General features: G+C 41.0%; 1 protein-coding gene across 1 annotated transcript in view; it reads right to left on the bottom strand.

Moving 5' to 3' along the window:
- The window catches only part of Amph (amphiphysin), a 136,420-nt gene that overhangs the window by 56,577 nt on the left and 60,970 nt on the right, over nt 1–18,873 (bottom strand). Inside the window, exons 3-7 of the mRNA XM_042695084.1 lie at nt 18,289–18,343; nt 13,748–13,842; nt 10,402–10,497; nt 4,462–4,569; nt 2,243–2,328 (exon numbers count right to left, since the gene is read on the bottom strand). Of these exons, the coding sequence (XP_042551018.1) occupies nt 2,243–2,328; nt 4,462–4,569; nt 10,402–10,497; nt 13,748–13,842; nt 18,289–18,343 (440 nt within the window). The remainder of the gene's footprint in view (nt 1–2,242; nt 2,329–4,461; nt 4,570–10,401; nt 10,498–13,747; nt 13,843–18,288; nt 18,344–18,873) is intronic.

The following is an 18,873-nucleotide window of genomic DNA, read 5'->3' as shown; positions in this document are numbered from 1 at the left end:
CTCAAATATATAGAAAGCAAAAGCTGACAGAAAAGATGTGAGAAATATACCTAAACTCAGTTGGAGCTGGCAATATCTCATTTTCCGTCATGATCAGAAAAATTAGATGCAGGATTAGTAAGGAAATAAAAGGAGTTGAAAACACTATAGTCCAAAAGAACTTAACAGATGGAGAGCATTCCGCTCACATTCTGAATGGATGTGAACAGGTTGGTACAGGATTTCACGCAAGTCACTTAACACACGTCCGTTATGGTATGTTCATTGTTTTACTTTTCCCCCATAGAAGGCATAGGAAACTCAAAACACTAACCTCAATTTCAAGTTTGAGCAATAAAACTGGGAAAGGAATTGTACTTGGAAAATAACTTGGACAATTAAGACTGAATGCAATCTCCTTATAGCTAAAAATAGATCCTAGATAAAGGCTGCAGGGTTCATGGGGGAAAAACACAATATTTTACATATTAGCTGTAGGTTATATAAGCTTCATAAACTTAGTCAAGATGTTTAATTAATATGACCCTTAGATGCCTCATCTGTAAGATGGAAACACCATGATTAAGATTAAACAATGAGAAGTACAAAATGTCATGTCAAAACCAGCTTTACAATGTCGGTGTGGGGGGCGGGGGAAGGGGGGTATGATTGGGTGGGGGGGAGGGGGGAGGCTGGGAAGGGAGGTGAAGGGTAAACAAAGGAGGAGGCTGCAATGCTTGGTAAGAAATGTATGCATTATCCTGCCCATGTAATTGTAACCCCTCTGTACAGTATGTTCTCAAATAAAATAAAATAAAATTAAAAAAAATAAAAATAAAAAAAATAAAATTAGAAAAAAAAAGAAAAAATAGAAAAAAAGATTAAAATTAGAGACAATGTACATCAGGCACATAAAGTAATAATCAGCAAAAGAAGGTATTCTAAAATAACTTTTTTCTTCTAACAAACATACACAGACACACAGACACACACAGACACACACAGACACACACAGACACACAGACACATACCCCTAATACTGTAGATCTGGATTTAAGTTAAAAAAAAACAACATAACATATAGAAAGGAAAAACTACGTCAAATTTTGACCAGAGGGCAGGTTTTGGCTTGACTATCCTGAATAATTAGTTTCAGAGTGATAAATCTGACTCAATTACAAAGTATTGATAGCCAGGTGTCCATGGCTCAAGCCTGTAATCCTAGCTACTCAGGAGGCTGAGATCTGAGGCTCAAGGTTCAAAGCCAGCCCGGGCAGGAAAGTCCATGAAACTCTTATCTCCAATAAACCACTAGAAAACCGTAAGTGAGCACTCACCTTGAGCTAAAGAGCCCAGGGACAGTGCCCAAGCCCAGAGTTCAAGCCCCACGACCGACAAAAAAAAAAAAAAGTATTGATATACCTTACTTATATAACTGTAACCCCTCTGTACATCACTTTGACAACAAAAAAGAAAACAATATCTAATTTTTAAAAGTATTGGAAAATATTTCGTACATGAACTAAGAAGAGGAAAGGATCCTTTCCAATGCTTTCTCTCAGAAATTCCATTTGTTTTTTAAATCTCTACAAAGTCTTTCATACAGTGAGACATTCTGACAAGTACTTCATTTCTTAGTAATTGAATACCTTTAAGCAAAGAACACATAAGCCCACACAGTTGTCAGTTAATGCTAATTTAGGATGCTTTTACAAATAAGTACAAAAAAGTTCAGTTACATATCCAAATCATACTAATCCAAATGGTATATATTTGTCTGTGGGCAATTATTCCCAAGGGTATTATTTCATAATTATCTACTGACAATCTCCCAGAATATTAACTTCACCACTGAAAATTTTGAATACGAAGGTAGTCAAGCATTTCAAAATATCAGCTTAAAAAGCAATGGGGATGTGCATAGTGGCATATGCCTAGAATCCCAGCTACTCAGGAGACACAGGTGGAGGATTTCTGTCTGAGGCCAGTCAGGACCAACATAGCTTGAAACTCTATCTGAAAAACAAACTACAAGCAGGACTGAGACATGACTGTAGAATCCAAAACAGGTAGCTGCTAACCGTATGTGGCTATTCAAACTGAGTTAGATCTAAACCAATTTAAAATTCAGCACTTTGGTGTCACTAGCCATATGTCAAGCACCCAATATATCCTTGTGTGGAGATTCAGTGCCATGCTAGAAAGTGCAGACCCAGAGCACATCTCCTGGATATCACTGGAAGACACGCAGAAACATATTTACCTTGACCACAGTGATGGCAACTCTTCTTGTAAGTCAACATTAAACTCTTCAAACACTTTCTGCGCTTTCTGAAATTCCTCTTCTGCCTAGAAATGGTGCACAATACACATTTGCACACACAGACACACAAGCCATTTCTACAAACAACACCATCTGATTTAAAACAGAAATTGCTTTACGTATCCTGGAAAGATCCGGGAAAGGAAGGCACATTTGTTAAAATGCACACCAATTTTTTTTCAATTAAATATGAAATAGGAGGAGTTTTTTAACAGGGAACTAGATTGAGTATAGTGCTTTACCCTGTGCTGGTCACTGGTGGCCGATTCATTTATTCTACAAAAATGTGCTTGCTTACCTAACTTATGAAATGATAACCCCTTTGTACATCACCTTTATAATAATAATTAAAAAATAGTTAATTAAAATGTGATTGTTGGGGCTGGGAAGGTGGCTCAGTGGTAGAGCGCTTGCCTTGCATGCATGAGGCCCTGGGTTCGATTCCTCAGCACCCCATAAGCAAAAAGAAAAAAGCCAGAAGTGGTGCTGTAGCTCAAGTGGTAGAGTCCTAGCTTTGAGCTGAAGAGCTGAGGGACAGCGCCCAGGCCCAGAGTTTAGGCCCCACGACCGGGCCCCCCCCCAAAAAAAAAGTGATTGCTGCCTGTCACCTGGAAAATTTTACTCTGGCTACTGGAGATGAATGCCCCCTAGAAAGTCTCAATCTTCTTGGGTGACTAAATAATTGCCTGATGCATCTTCAGAAAGAACTAGCAATCCATTCTGCAACCATCTTATAGGGGAAGGGGTACAGAGAAAAGAGTAGGTTCCACAGAGAGGTCACATCTTAACTGAACCTTGAAGAACCAACAACCACTTGGTAAAGAAAAAGACCTGAAAGCATCACAATACATAAAAGAGGTGGTGGTGGTCCTTGGGATAGAAGTCTAGTTTCTCTCATGTGGATCTGGTTTGCTCTTCGTATCTGTACCTCAGTGGCTAAGATGAATATGAAGGAAAGGCAATGCAGATGAAGGGATAAACAGAGTTCCTGGCATCTGGGACACCGCCCTTGAATGGATTGATTACTGTGGCTGCTCAGGATGTCGAGCAGGTCACATAGGGTCTGCTTTGCATGTGTGTGTGTATATATGTACATGGGGTGGGGGAGTGAGGAGCAAGGAAGTACTTGAATGCTGGAATGAATAGATAGCAGGGGTGTTAACCAAATTGTGAAGGTCCTACACGCCATGCAAAGGAATTTTAATCTTTTTATCCTTTCTACAGGCAATCAGAGCCATAACAAGAGTTTAGCAGTAGAGAAACACAGCTAAACATGAGCTGAAGAAAGACCACTACTCAGGCAGCTGCGCTCAGGCAGAAAAGCAATACTGAGCCCACAGGGAGCAGTGGGGAGGTGGTTATCAGTTAGCTGGTATTTGTAAATGACTTGCATACAAAACAAAAACAACTGAAATGGGCTTTCTAAAAGAAAATTAATGATATGAATGCCTGTATTCTTACACGATCATGAGTTGTCTGAGAATTTCTAGCTTGATTCCCCAGCATAATCTACATTAAAGCAGGGACCACAGAGCATAGCACACAGGGAAGTTCTGACACAAGCAAGACTTGTAGTCCTATCACAGAGCAGTGGAGCCAAATTTATACTGATCAAAATGTGTGAGTCAATCTCACTCATGTACACTCTGTAATTACACAAAAGTCCTTTTTTTGATTAAAAACAATGGAAAGGGGCTGGAAATGTGGCTTAGTAGTAGAGTGCTTACCTAGAATGCATGAAGCCCTTGGTTCGATTCCTGAATACCACATAAACAGAAAAAGCCGGAAGTGGTGCTGTGGCTCAAGTGGTAGAGTGCTAGCCTTGAGCAAAAACAGCTCAGGGACAGTGCCCAGGCCCTGAGTTCAAGCCCCAGGACTGGCCAAAAGAAAAAAAAAAGGAAAGGAGCTCAGAACATTCAGTTTCAGTCTGTCCTGAATAGTAAAATTAAAGATGCAACAGAGCAAGTGACATGAAAAACTAGAAATAATTGTGGGATCTACTGCAGGATCAACTATGGGATTCACTGTGGGATCGACAGCGGGATCTGCTATGTGACCCATTGTGAGAGCCACTGTGGGGTCCACTGTCTGCTTATGATCTGCTGTGAGAGCCACTGTGGGGGGTCAACGGTGGGATGCACTGCGGGATCAGCCCCTACCTTAGAGATCCGGCTCTCATCCTTCCTCTTGGAGCTCTGCAGGGCCTCCAGGTGGTGGCGGGCACTGTCGTAGTCCACCAGCTTCCGGCTGCGCTTGGCGATGCGATTCTGACAATGGGGAAACAGAGGCATTGAGAAAAAGATGTCATCATAGAGGCTGTCTAACAAATGTCACAAATGCTTTCTTCATCTGAAGAAGCCGAGGATTTTGACAGAAGGTGGAGGTGTGCAAGGATTTCACTACCAAAAGACCCCTGGAAATCAGAATACAGCTTTTCCTTCATTATGTGGAAATGATTAGGAAAAAGATTTCTCTAATCTAAATAATCAGCCCAACCAGAGGAGCTGAAAGCTCCAGGTTGTATTCACAGATGGGGAAAATTCTAGAATTTCTGGTCTGAGGGAGAAGTCAAACCTGTACTCTAGATCTTAAAATATTCTAGTTCAGTAGAAAACTACTGTGGTTTTTAGAAAACGTCTGTGGTTTTTTAATAACACACACTAGCAACAATGCAATCAAACAAATTCACTTCCTAAGATATTCTTTCTCATACAAGATGATCTCCATCCTCTGCTCAGTACAGTCACCTGAGCTCATCCATCACTTTATCACTTTGCTGGTGTCTGACACACAGGCAGACTAACAGGCAAGCTATTCACCACCAGCTTCCGTCAATCACTGCGAGAAAGTCTGGAACAAGACACTTGTCTTGTAGTGTGAGCAGGTAGAATGAGGAGAGCTTTGGCTATAATCAATGGACCAAAAGCCCTGCTTACCTACAGGGACCATTTTCTCCTACTAAGCAAAATCTGTAAGACACTTAAGAAAAAGGCACCACAACAATGAGAAGTACAAAATGTCATGTCAAAACCAGCTTTACAATGTCGGGGGGGGGGGGGGGGGGGGAGAGGGGTATGATTGGGTGTGGGGGAGGGGGGAGGCTGGGAAGGGAGGTCAAGGGAAAAAAAAGGAGGAGGCTGCAATGCTTGGTAAGAAATGTATGCATTATCCTGCCCATGTAATTGTAACCCCTCTGTACAGTATGTTCTCAAATAAAATAAAATAAAATTTAAAAAAAAAGAAAAAGGCACCAAACTCTTTTTCCCATGGTAGAGAAAAGCCAAGCTGGCTCAGAGAGGGCTAAAGGTTTGATTCAACAGAGAACTACTAACAAACCACTAGCTAGCATTACTGACGAGAAAGATACAGAAGGACAGAAAACACTATGACTGTAGGCCAACATAATTGCTCTGTACTGCAAGAGAGAAGAGTAAACAAAACTGCGAACCTTGCGGGGAGGAGCCAAGGGCTGACTCCTCCCCCTCAGACACAGAAGGGATTTCCTGAGTTCAATTCCAAGCAATTAGCCTAATAATGAGAACTACCTCAGGACAAAATGCTTTGAAAACGATTCAGAAGCAGTTTTAAGAAAAAAAAGAGAGAGAGAGATGGCAGTCATGTGTATATTTATGCTTTTCAAAATATGGGCACACACTCATATCACAGAGGTTCAGAGAATCCTAGGTGTTGAAAGGGTCAATTATCTTTGTTCAGAGGCATTGGAGTTGCAGGAGAATAGCCTGAAACTTGCCCCGAATTGCCTGGCAAGTCCATGAAAACACAAGACTGGAATCAGAAGTCATCCCTCCCCCTGGCTCAGCACCAGGATGTGAGGCGAGCAAGACAGCTGGGATACAAGATGTGAGAGCCTCTTCCACTCAAGGTTGTCTTAGGCACATGGTGAGCATCTCGGGAGGCGCTGGCTGCCTCGGCCTGCCTCGCCCTGGGCTTCAGTCATTTCCAATAGCTACTACTGTGTGTGTCAAGGCTGCGGGCAAGGGACTACCTGTTACCTGGTCCTCCCTCCACAGCCCCATTAGGATCTGTGACAGGTGGTTGTGGACAGACGCTCTTACTTTCCTCCTCTCCTTCCTCTTCTTAGTCTTCCTCTTCCTCCTCCTCCTGCTGTTCTTCTTCCTGTTTTTCTCCTTCTTCCTTTTTCTTTCTCCTCCTTTTCCTCCTCCTTCTCTTTCTTCCTCCTTCTTCCTCTTCCTCCTCTTCTTCTTCCTCTTCTTCCTTCCCTCTTCCCCCTCTTATTATTATTATTATTAACAGTGCTAGGGTTTGAAACTCAGGGCCCCATACTTCACTTGAGTTGCTTGCTTAGCTAGTGCTCTACCACTTCAGCCATGCTTCCATGCCAGTTTTTTGTTGATTATTCTGGAGATGGGTATCTCCAGGGCTTTCCTTGAAACTTGATCCTCTATATCTCTACCTCTAGAGTAGCTAGAATTATAGGCACAAGCCACTGGAGTCCAACATGGAAGGCACTAATTTCAAGGCCACCCCTCTTTTGATAAATTACATTTTTGTGTTGGAAAAATGTCAGTCTTATTTCTTTTCCTCTATGACATTTGGGAAATTTGGTGGAAAACAATCTCAAAAGGACAGAGTTAATATTGTTGAGATTTTTGTTTTTTACAAAATAGGATACAATTCTTTTTTTTTTTTTTTGTCGGTCATGGGGCTTGAACTCTGGGCCTGGGAGCTGTCCCTCAGCTCTTCAGCTCAAGGCAAGCGCTCTACCACTTGAGCTACAGCGCCACTTCCGGTTTTCTGGTGGTTTTTTTTATTGGAGATAGGAGTCTCACGGTCTCTCCTGCCTGGGCTGGCTTTGAACCGCGATCCTCAGATCTCAGCCTCCTGAGTAGCTAGGATTACAGGTGTGAGCCACCAGCACCCGGCAGGATACAATTCTTATCCAGTACAACAATAATAAACTTAATGTAATAATAAATAGGTCAGTTTAAGTAACAATACATTTCCATTAAATAATGGGTTTAATTAAAACCTTCCACTGTGCACTGAATTTCTGCAGCTCAGAAGCTGTTTTTACCCTTTTAAAAAGAAAATAATAATCCTGTTGGCACACCGTGGCCACTACATGCCTGCCGAGTTAGAATCTAAACTGCACCCTTCCATAACTGCTCACAGCCGTGAGTCTGCTGGAGTCAGTGACAAGCAGGCTCTTTTTATGGCATTGAATTCACATGTGAACGCTGAAGAATGGAAACCATAACACAGGATGCCCTGCCAACACAGCAGGAAAAGCCAAACACCATCACCTTGTGAATGGTACTTCTTACCTCTCACTGGTGTGCTGCAGTAAATATTTGGAAATGAGCCTGTACATGGCCTGTGGAGTTTTAGTGGGAGTCAAGGAAGTTAATTCTGCTCCTTGCTTTCAAAATTCTCTACTCGGTATTTTTCATCATAATTTTCCTTTCTATCAATAATCCTATTATGTAATTGCTTAGCCTTCACTTTAGGAACTCCTTCTCAATTCCCTACACTGAGAAAAGACACAGAGAATAATTTAAACCCATTGTCACCCAACAAAAATCTTTAAAAATATTCAAGAGAAAATGTCTCTTTTCCAAGTTATTAATGCTCTTCCCTCCATATGTGTCATGTTCCAGGGTTACCCAATTCTCTATATTGCTTGACAGTCTGTGCATTCTCCAATTTTCTGAATATGGCTTAGGAAAAAGAGACAGAAGGAGACTCAGAAAGAGCAAAACAGACAGATACACATAAAACCTTGACATGTGTTTATCTTCAGAGCACCTAGCCAAAGACCTAGCTCCCAACACTTCCAAATCACTTCATGTTCTGTAAATGGAGCACTGTCTCTGCATGTGAACTTGACCATGGATCCCAAGGAAAGTACTTCTTAAATTAAAGCTGAGTTGAGTTGAGCTAGTTGAATTCCCTGTCTTTCTGAAACAGCAGAGTCTAGCAAATAATAATAATACATCATGATTTTGCTTTAGTCTCTCTGTATCTCACCACAGGTTACTGTATGTGCTTGTCTTCTGAAAAACCTTTACTCTCTGGAGAATATATTCAAGTACTAGATCAGCTGAGATTCTCACATTTTGTTGATGATTTTGTCTTCATTCCTCAACTCAACAACCCTGCAAATTTCTATTTCTCCAGAGAATCAGTCTTCCTTTGCCTAGTCAAGTCATAGTATGGATATACAGCATACAAATAATTGCAGGCTTCCTTGAATTTTTAGGTAGGAAGTATCATTTTCCTTGCCCTCTTCTGATTTATTTTGTTGGTTTTTATAAAGATGACAATGCCATGAAATAGAGGTGATATCTGAACGTGGAGCAACAGGAAACCCTGGCTTCCTTTTCCTTGAGGTATATACCAACTCACTAACGTCCAAGGGCAAGGGCAAGGCAGAGCTGTGTTTGGAATGGTGCCATCCATCATACAACCACATGCAACAGTTCCTTCCCCTGTTTCAGCCCTGCAGGAATGGAAAACAAACCTAACTCCCAGAGTGTACCTGAGGCACCATACCTGTCCAGCAAACATCTTTTCCAGAGGTTTCTGTGTTAGTCTTGGAACACTAACATACTTTTAAGCACTTACATAATATAACCAGCATACTCTAACAACCCCGGTGGCCAATAGGGACTAAGATGATAGTTTGATTTACCACAAACTAGTCATCATAGCTCTTTTCCTAAAATCAATGCACATGAAGTTTCCAAAGCCCAGATTTCAGCTTATCCTAGGGGAAATTGAACAAGTATGCAATGTTCCAACTTTTAGGGGCACGGCATGCAGTACTGGCTAAGTCTTGCTTATCTCTTGCAGGCCCAGCATTCTCTACCTACGTGGAGACTGCTAAAAACACAGAGGTTTGGCTAGATTAACACAGAGTTGAGAAGTCTCCAAAAATATCTGACTGGTCTCACAGGTAAGGAGCTGCTCTACCGAGCCAGTTTGTGGAGACAGAGATGAGTGTTTTGTGAATGTACATACAGATCTACTCCCTACTGCATTTTTCCAACAAGAATAATACATCTAGACTGGACCATGAAGGGTCCTGCCCAGGACCCTTGGTACCTTCAAACACTCTGTACATGCACCAACTACACTAAAGCCTATTTTATGTGGGCAAGGAAACTAGAACCATGATAAGGGCTGGTTTAATGAAAACGCATTCCTGTGTCTCAGAGCCAAAGCTAGTGTGCAATGGTACAGTCTCCTGGGGTTTGATTAGCATGACACAGAAGGCCAGTTAAAAGCTGGATTGCATGTCAGAAGACACAAAATGAGATGCTCACTGCAGATACCCAATGATGTTGGGTCAGGGGCTCCTTGCCCAGCCAGAGAGAATTAATGTGACTACCTTACCAGGAATCATACTTTAAAGCAGGGAAAACAAGTGGGACAGCTGTGTAACGCTGCCCAGTTGATGGATACAATGCAAATGGTGGCTTGAAGGCCATCTTTGCCCCCAGTGTCAATCTCCTATCTGCAATCAGTCCTGTCTCGGCATATCAACCCTGGCAGCGAATCTGAGTGTCAAATAAGATACATTTATCTTTAGAAAAGGTGTTTCCAGGTCTGGATGCAAATGCATTTGGAATGCTTATACCTTAATACTTCAATCTGAACCTGAGATTTTGAAGGAGAGGGAAAATATGTACGTGCATTATCACCCACATATTGAGAAATAAATAGAAAGGAAGTCAGATTGTTTCCATAATGAAGTTTCTTCCTTCCTTATTTCCATGATGATTTATTCTTATGGAAATTCCTTATCCAATGCTTTATGATAAAAATTTAATATGAAAGACTGAAATTTGTTGGTGCTTCTGAATTTATGATTTTTTGTATTTCAGGCTTCTAAAAGGCTTCTGGCAAGAAATGAAAGATGAAGCAGTTCACCAAAAGGGACAATGTGTAACTGGCTTTTATGTCAAAAGTGATAGGCATAGAACAAAAGTCCTATGTTCAAATAAAGGAAAAGTTACTGCATGGCTTTGATGTCTGTTTGAGGATGTTTAATTCCCCTTCTCTTAACTACCTGAGACCATTCAATTCCTCCCTTTATGCATGCAGGATAAAATTACCTTTATGTCAGGAAACTGGCCCAGGTAGGTGTCCAGAGTCAGCAAGGATCCATCCACTAGCTTTTGATGGAAGTCTTCCCACAGAACGTCACATTTCTAAAAGAAAAGAGAGAAATCGATAGGCATCACATTATTTTAATTGGACACAGCTCACTAAGCTTCTAAACCATCTCAAATTATAAAGGCAGATAAGTAATATTTTCCAGATAGTAGAAGCCAAAATGAATATGGATGGCTTAAGTATCCTTAATTTAAAAATAAGGACAATATTATCACATTTTTTTTGATTAGGCAAAGAAGCTCACTTAAAAAATGTATTTCTGGCTCTAATTTATTAATTAATGTAAGCTTCAAAGGTCTCCAATTACCTATACATGGACTTGGGAGCTAAAACACAGAAGAAGTCCAGGGACAGCCAGCTTACCTGAGCAATTCTGGACATCAGAAATCAACTCATTAGCTACTCAAGAGGCTAAAATCTGAGAATAGTGATTTCAAGCTAGCCTACGGAAAAAGTCCAAGAGACTCCATCTTCAATTAAGAAGTTAAAAATGCTGTACTAGAGGTCTGGCTCAAGTTGTAGAACATCAGCTATGAACCAAAAAAGCTGAGTGAGAATGTGAAGGCCTGAGTTCAAGCCCTAGTACAGCACAAAAAGAAACTTTTAAATATTTTTAATATCATTAAGTAGTTGTACAAAGGAGTTGCTATTCAACAAGGCAGTTAATGAATACAGTGCATCTTGATCAATGTCATCTCTTTCACTGCTCTCCCCCATCCCTCCCAACCCATCTCTTATTTAGGCACTGATGGCTTACTTCTGTAATTTTACCTATTCAGGAGGCTGAGATCTGAGGATTATGGTTTGAAGCCAACCTGGCAGGAAAGTCTGTGAGACTCTCATCTCCAATTAACCACCAAAAGACCAGAAGTGAAGCTGTGGCTGAAGTTGTAGAGTGCTAGCCTTGAGCCAAAAAAAAAAAAATCTCAGGGACAGTGCCCAGATCCTGAGTTCAAGCCCCAGGACCAGCAAAAACAAAAAGCAAACCAAAAAAACGACAGCAGAAGCAGTTACACAGTGAACAGGAAACTCATAGTTGGAAGAGACTTAACATTTATGAAGTAAACCCACAGTGAGTGTTAGTTACTAGGTTATTTTTATGATCACTATGTCAATTATTAGGTTTAACACTCTATAGGACCATTTAATTCTCACAACATTTATGAGGAAAAACTTCCAGTATATACAGAAGAGAACATTGAAATCTGTGAATGTCACGTAAGGTCCAGGTCATATTGGCCAAGGTCATGTGGTAGGATAAAGACGAGACCTAGCTTTCCATCCAGGTCCATCTCTTTACACTCCAAGCCTACATCTGTCTATTATACTAGACAGATATACTATACTGTCTATTATACTTAGCTAAACATTAGGATTCAGATTCCAGCTGAGTGACATCTGGACACTGAACCTTCCTGGATTTCAAGTCCCCTAGCTAAATGAATAAGGAAAAAGCACTTCACAAAAATCCCAGGCACATAGTAGGTCCTCAGGAATGTCATTCCCACATTGCTATGACAACTGTATTTGGGTCTTCTCACAGAGTCAATCTGCTGCTTACTTACCAATTTACGCTCTTGTGCCCTTAGCAATTGAACATCTAATTTTAACAGGACCATGTGGTTGCCAGGATAATGTTTCTATTTCCTAGCTTCCTTTGCAACTATATTTCTGTAAACATCTCAAAGAGGAAGGAGGGCCTTTGTCTTCCAGACTTCATTCTTCCCGTTGATTGAAGTATGAAAGTAAGAGCTAATGGCCAGTTCCCCAAGAGTCCTCTTGTATCTGCATGAGGCTGGCTAAAGACGGGAAAGATGGAGCACTGACATGTTTTTGAGTCTACCATGCCAGACGTGGACCTGATCCCCAAATTCTACTATGTGAGAGACAAATTTTCTCTTTCTAAAAAAAAAACCTGTTTAATGTTTTTTTATTCCTTTTCACACTTCAAAAATAATACTAGATGTTAGGGTAAGAGTTTTATACAGAGAAATATCTTAAGGAGTATGAGTGCTTGCCTACTATGTGTAAGGCCCTGGCTTCAATCCTTCTTTCCTTAAGTCCTCTGTGAACAGACATTCTGACCAGGAACTCAGGAGTCCCTTCGCCAGCATATTTGCATCTGCAACTGAGAGTATCAAAACATTTGTCAACCACAGGGATCAAAATGGGAAAGCAGCCATGAACTTGGAAGAATCCACAGTGTCAGAGTACTTGCCAGGTTGAGAAAGTAGTGAGTCTGTGTCTAACAGCGTTCATACAAGTTTCAACTATTCCCTTAAAAAGTCTACCTTCATGATTAATGTTTAGTAATACACCATTAGTCAAAAACTTAGTCACAAGGCATTTTTAGCACTTCATTGTCAAAAGTGTCTTTACATTCAGAAAAAAAAACACATGAAGAAAAAATTATGTAATCATTTCATTAGAAAATCATGTGTGAAAAAAGTTTTGTGAACTCCACATCTTCAAAGTTCAGCGAATATATAACAAAGCCAATAGCTCTCCTCCTAAGTATTATCTCAGTCCTAATGAAATTCTAAAGACCAATATCCGCTTGTCAGAGCTCTCATGGAATCACTTCAACTGTGTTATTAGCAGGTCCAATGATTATTTTCATTTTGTATATGAGGACACTGAGGGCCCAAGGAAATTAAAGAACTAACCCAAGGTTACCCAGAGCTACACTTCCTCCCTGATCCACTCTGCTTCCAGGAAGCAGCAACCCTCGTCCATTTGTCTACTTCCTCCATGCCACAAGGACCCACACTAGTTCAATATGTCTAGGGCCAAAGCTCTTCTCAAGCTCAATTCCTGGGAGCAGGCTGACTTTGTATGTGTCCTCAAGTTCTACAGATTGGTGATGAACAAGCCAGGGTCACTGTAGAATAGATGTTGTTCAGGCTTCCTGTCCCTATATTCAGGAATAAGTGGTTAAAGTGGAAATGGAGCAAAGGGAGGATGTTACTACAGGAAATCACCCTATTATCTAGTTCTCTTAGAAATGGTATATAGCAAGAAAAAGAACACTATTGTTATTTTGAAGAAAAATAATCATTAGGACACAACCTTCTACCTAAAGATTTTATAATCCCTTTCATCTCTTGCTATGAGTTTGGAATGATCCAAAATTACATGTTATCTTCTGGGTACATGATCGCCCCTCACCATGAAGGCTCTAAAGTGTGCAGGGGAGGTACAGGGGATAGGCTGAACAGGCCCGGCTTGGTAAGGCCTCCTGGAAGCTACCTCCAGGCCTCCTGTGCACAGCCACACAGCTCTTACCTCTCCAACCATCTTCACGTCTTCCCGACCATACCAATCAGGCTCATACACCTCATGCAGAGACTCGGTGAGTTTCATGGAGGCCTCTTGCATGCCTGGTATTGGAGAAAAACAACTCCTGTAAGGAAGGAAATAAGCGAAGAGTCTCTTCTTCCCCTGCTTTGCTGAGTGAAAAATCTCGAGGTCCTGTTAGATACTGAAGGAAAAAGTTGTACAGGCACAACTGCCACTTTGATCTACAGCCATGATTTTCCTTGAGGGTCCCTGAGAACTATCACACTTAACATCTTCTACTCTTTACAGGGAGATAGAACACACTGGGTCTTGGGAAAAATGAACACATTCTTATTTTGAAAAGAACACCAATAATAAAGAGTTGTGTTATCTGTGCTATATCACTCACAAAACATCACGAAGTCTTGAATGTCTAGAACACTAAGAAGAGTCTGTTCATTTCAGAGCTCTAAAAATAAGAATTAATCTGAAATAACTTAATGCAAATGCTTTACTTTTAAACAAAGCACTTTTAGAAACAGATAAAAACAAAATAGAATTTTAAGATATAACAGCTAAAGATGGTTAAGTGGTTTGAAAGAGTAAAGAAATGCTTGAAAAGTGGTCTAAAATATTAAAAAATGAAAGAACAGAGAAGCAAAAAGGCTGCATTTTTCCAACATTTGTAACAACCATCTATACAGTTATAAATACAAACTTTCAGAAAGCTTAGGGTTCATAAGCCTATGGGTCTACATTTTCATCAAAAATACACCTGATATGTTATATAGATGTAGTTATTAATAATAGCAGAGAAATAAAGTTTCTGAGTGCAATGTGGCAATTAAAACTATCATCATGGGAAGTGGCTCAGTGGCTCAAGTGGTAGAGCACTAGCCTTGAGCTGAAGAGCTGAGGGACAGCACCTAGGCCCAGGGTTCAAGCCCCATGACCAACCAAAAAAATAAAAAAATAGCCAGACGCCAGTGGCTCATGCCTGTAATCCTAGGTACGTAGGAGGCTGAGATCTGAGGATCGAGATTCAAAGCCAGCCCGAGCAAGAAAGTCTGTGAAACTCTTTTTTTTTTTTGGGGGGGGGGTCCAGTCGTGGGGCCCAAACTCTGGGCCTGGGCGCTGTCCCTCAGCTCTTCAGCTCAAGGCTAGCGCTCTACCACTTGAGCCACAGTGCCACTTCCAGCTTTTTTTTCTTATGTGGTGCTGAGGAATCGAACCCAGGGCCTCAGGCATGCAAGGCAAGTGCTCTACCACTGAGCTACCTAAACTCTTATCTACAATAAACCACCAGAAAACCGGAAATGGTGCTGTAGCTCAAGTGGTAGAGTGCTAGCCTTGAGCTGAAGAGCTGAAGGACAGCACTCAGGCCCAGAGTTCAAGCCCCATGACCGACAAAATAAATAAATAAACAAGAACAATAAAAAAGTAAAAAGTAAAATATGTATCATCATATAATCGATATAGGTTAATTTGTCTTATAAGAAATTTAAAGGAGAGAGATACAACCAGATTTTGATAATTTCATCCAGATGTTGGGACTGTGAATGATTTTTTTCTTGCATCTACTATAACATTATTCAAAATTTCTGTTGTATATGCTCATTAATTGTACAGAAATGTTATTTATTAAATTTGTGCTTGAAATTACAACAAATGCTTATTCTCCAACAAATCAATATTCATTTATTATCTCAGAAAAGAAAAGAATCATCAAGCCTTTTCCATGGGGGTAAAAGAATAAGTGTGAGTTTCCATGGAGACAGGCTGAGAACTGGCTGGGGACTACATTCGTCCCCCTGTGGCATCAGACTCTTCACCTACACATGGAAGGTAGAACCTAGACAAACAGGTGTCTTGGCCTCTGTCAGGAGGGAGTACACAAAGACACTGAACAAAGGGAGAGAAGAGACGGACAACCCCAGTGAACCAAAGGCAGAAGCAACTTCCAAACAGGAAACTCAAGTGTATAGTTTCTGGCTAGATTGATTCTGGGTTCAATAATGATCACATTAAAACATGCCTGAAATGATTTAAAAAAAAAAAGGAGTACTAGAGAGTGTAAAGAGATCAGTGGATGAGTTGGTATTTTATTGTATGTTTTCACTCTGTAGAAAGAGAAAATCCCCCTTCATTGCCCCTGATAACTATGCATATACTGGATCCTTGCATCCTAGAAGTTTGAATGATGTGTGGAAGTGCATAACCTTCTCTCCACAAAGTGCACATCATGACTGTGAAGAAGGATGCTCTAGACAATGGCTGATAAGTCTTGTCTATTCAGGCAAAGTCAAGGAAGGAAAACAGTGATGACTCAAGTCTCTGGAGACTCTGATGAAACAATCCTACAGGAATAGAGACAGCCAAAATGGATGCAAAACCCTGCTCCTGACTCCCAGCAGCCAGCATCAAAGTGAGTAAGAAGACTGTCTCCATGTCAGGGTGACCACTGATCGGAGAGAAACAAGCAACTCTGGACCAAGAAATGTACCCCTCAAATTCATGCCAAAGCTAAATTTCCTCCTATAATTCAGATGTCAAAGGGCCCTGAGATGATAATAAAATCTTTGCCAGAGTCAGACGAAATGATACACAATGTCTTATAAGAGAAAGTAGAAAAATGACCTTGTTTTTACAAAAATAAAAACAGGACATAATCTTAAAATAAAATTATGTAAGATTTTATTCACTCCATACTAAGAGAATAATGCTGCAGCAGTAAATACATACATTAATAGCCCAAAATAGCTGCTCATCCCTGTGAGGATAAGAATGATGGGCAAAAAGCCATTTGCACACACAGATTGTTTCCACGACATTTATCCAAAGAAAACACTTTGATGGCCACAAAGATTGAGCCAGTGAATATTGTTCCCAAGAGGCATAAAGACCCAAGGGGGGGCAACAATTTAGTTACTATGGTTTCAATATATCTCCAAAAGGTCACATCCTAAACCCTGACACAGCTGAGTAGAGAGGTGAGACCATTCAGAGAAGACTAAATCACGAAGACTGCCCTCATGGATGAATTGTGAGGACTCTATCCTCATGAATGAATGAATGAATGCTACTGTCCCAGGAAGGCTTCATCATTGTAAGGTCAGGTCCCTGGCAACAATGAGTGTGGTCCTCTCTCCTTCTCTCTTGCCCACATGATAATCTCCATCATGTCAAGATCACCCTGATGTGATCTCTGGATCTTGGAACTTTTCAGCCTCTACAACCATGAGCCAAATAAATTTCTCTTCTTTATACATTGTCCAGCAGCACAAAACAGACTAAAATAGGACTTTACGCTGATAAAATGTAATAGAGAAAAAGAAAGAAATTTAAAGGACAAATCTAAGTCCACTTCAAAGGAACATGGCAACATTAGAGTAGAGGGCATGCTAAATGTTACCTCTGGTATTGGATAACATCCAAAACCAAATATTTTTCTCTCTCTTTTTTGTGCTGGTCTTAGGACTTCAAATCATGGCCTGGACACTGTCCCTGAGCTTCTTTGCTCAAGGCTGCCACTCAACCACTTGGGTCACAGCTCTTCTTCCAGCTTTTTGATGGTAAATTGGAGATAACCATCTCCTGCCCTGGCTTGCTTAAACCACAATCCTCAAATCTCAGCCACCTGAGTAGCTAGGATTACAGGCATGAGCCACTTTTCTTAGAAGATTAACAATTTACAAGCAGCAAAGCAACTGCCCAGCATTATGGAAAGTTATGTCTTTCTGTTGGATGCAACCTCTTCCCTCTGTTCAACATTTTTCGCATTAATAGAACCCAGAGTCTATTTCCATTTGGAGCTAACTTTATGGGCTCCTTTCCATCCCGGAGCATGGGTTGCAGGGCTGGCAAGGTTGGCAACACAGATAATCTTTGCTTTCATAGCCTGAGAGTACGTGTTTTAGTTCAAAACAGCCTCAGCTTAAATATATTATAGCAGTAGCCAGGAGCAGCAATAAACCATTAAGAGGATATTGAATTTATTGCTAGTATCTAGCATCAGGTAGCTGTTTAAAAGGATGGCAGCTGTATTAAGTGCCAGTAACTAACGTCTGTAATCCTAACTCCCTAGGAGGCTATGAATGTGAGGATCACAGTTTGAGGCCAGCCAAGGCCCTAAGTACAGTGCCTATACAGTGCCTATCCCTTGCCCCTTCCAACCAGAGGGCCTACGAAGTGAGTTTTTGAGTTCTCCTCTTGGGACCAGCCCACTCTCAGAATACAAGCAAGCTATAGCTTTGCTTAAACAAATCCCAAGCTCACTCTATCCAGCAAGTCTTCCTAGAAATCTCAGGCATGTGGGTGGCATTTATTCTTAGCTCCCAGCAGAAGGGCAGATATATATTTGTCTTTGTATATTCTGATTATCATTTCAATGGGTATTTGGAAGTGGGTGGAATGAAACACCTGTGTTCAAGGACCCTACTCACCAGGAAGCCAAATGGCTTTGTAATTAGCACTCAATCTTGTCTCTTAGCAAGTTCCAAGAACAACTTGTGCTCAGTAACATGCAGTAAACAGCTCATCCACATTACCTTTGATTGCTGCTAAGTATCCTCTGAGTTCTCGCTGGAGCCTGGTGCCCTCTGCCTGAAAGACACACAAGCACAGAGATGCTAAATATCTGATCTACATCCTGCTGCATGCAAACAAGAACAAGCAATAACACCCAATGCTCTTGCTGCCAGAAGCTCATTCTTCAAAGAACATAAATACATGGACACAGAATACAGCAAGACAATAATGCCCATCAGTCGAGATATTTATAGTTTTTATTCATCTAAAAGGAAAAGAAAGCAGATACGATTCTGCTTAAAGTAGGAAATACGATTCACCAAACTGCCTTCTATCTATTCAGAAGCTGCCACGTTTGTGATTTTTTTTTAATGCTTGTCTTAGGGCTTAAGCTCAGGGCATGAGTGCTGTCTCTGAGCTGCTTTTTTGCTCATTGCTAGCATTCTACCACCTGAGCCACAGCTCCATTTCTGACTTTTGGGTCATTAGAGATAAGAGTCTCAAGACTTTCCTACCTTTGGGCTGGGAAGGTGGCTCAGTGGTAGAGCACTTGCCTTGCATGAATGAGGCCCTGGGTTCGATTCCTCAGTACCACATAAGAAAAA

This window comes from Dipodomys spectabilis, unplaced genomic scaffold, assembly GCF_019054845.1.
Source record: "Dipodomys spectabilis isolate Male_0828 unplaced genomic scaffold, ASM1905484v1 ptg000178l, whole genome shotgun sequence".
Classification (NCBI taxonomy): domain Eukaryota; kingdom Metazoa; phylum Chordata; class Mammalia; order Rodentia; family Heteromyidae; genus Dipodomys; species Dipodomys spectabilis.
Note: the sequence above shows the minus strand (reverse complement) of the source record. Positions and strands in the feature narration are given on the sequence as shown.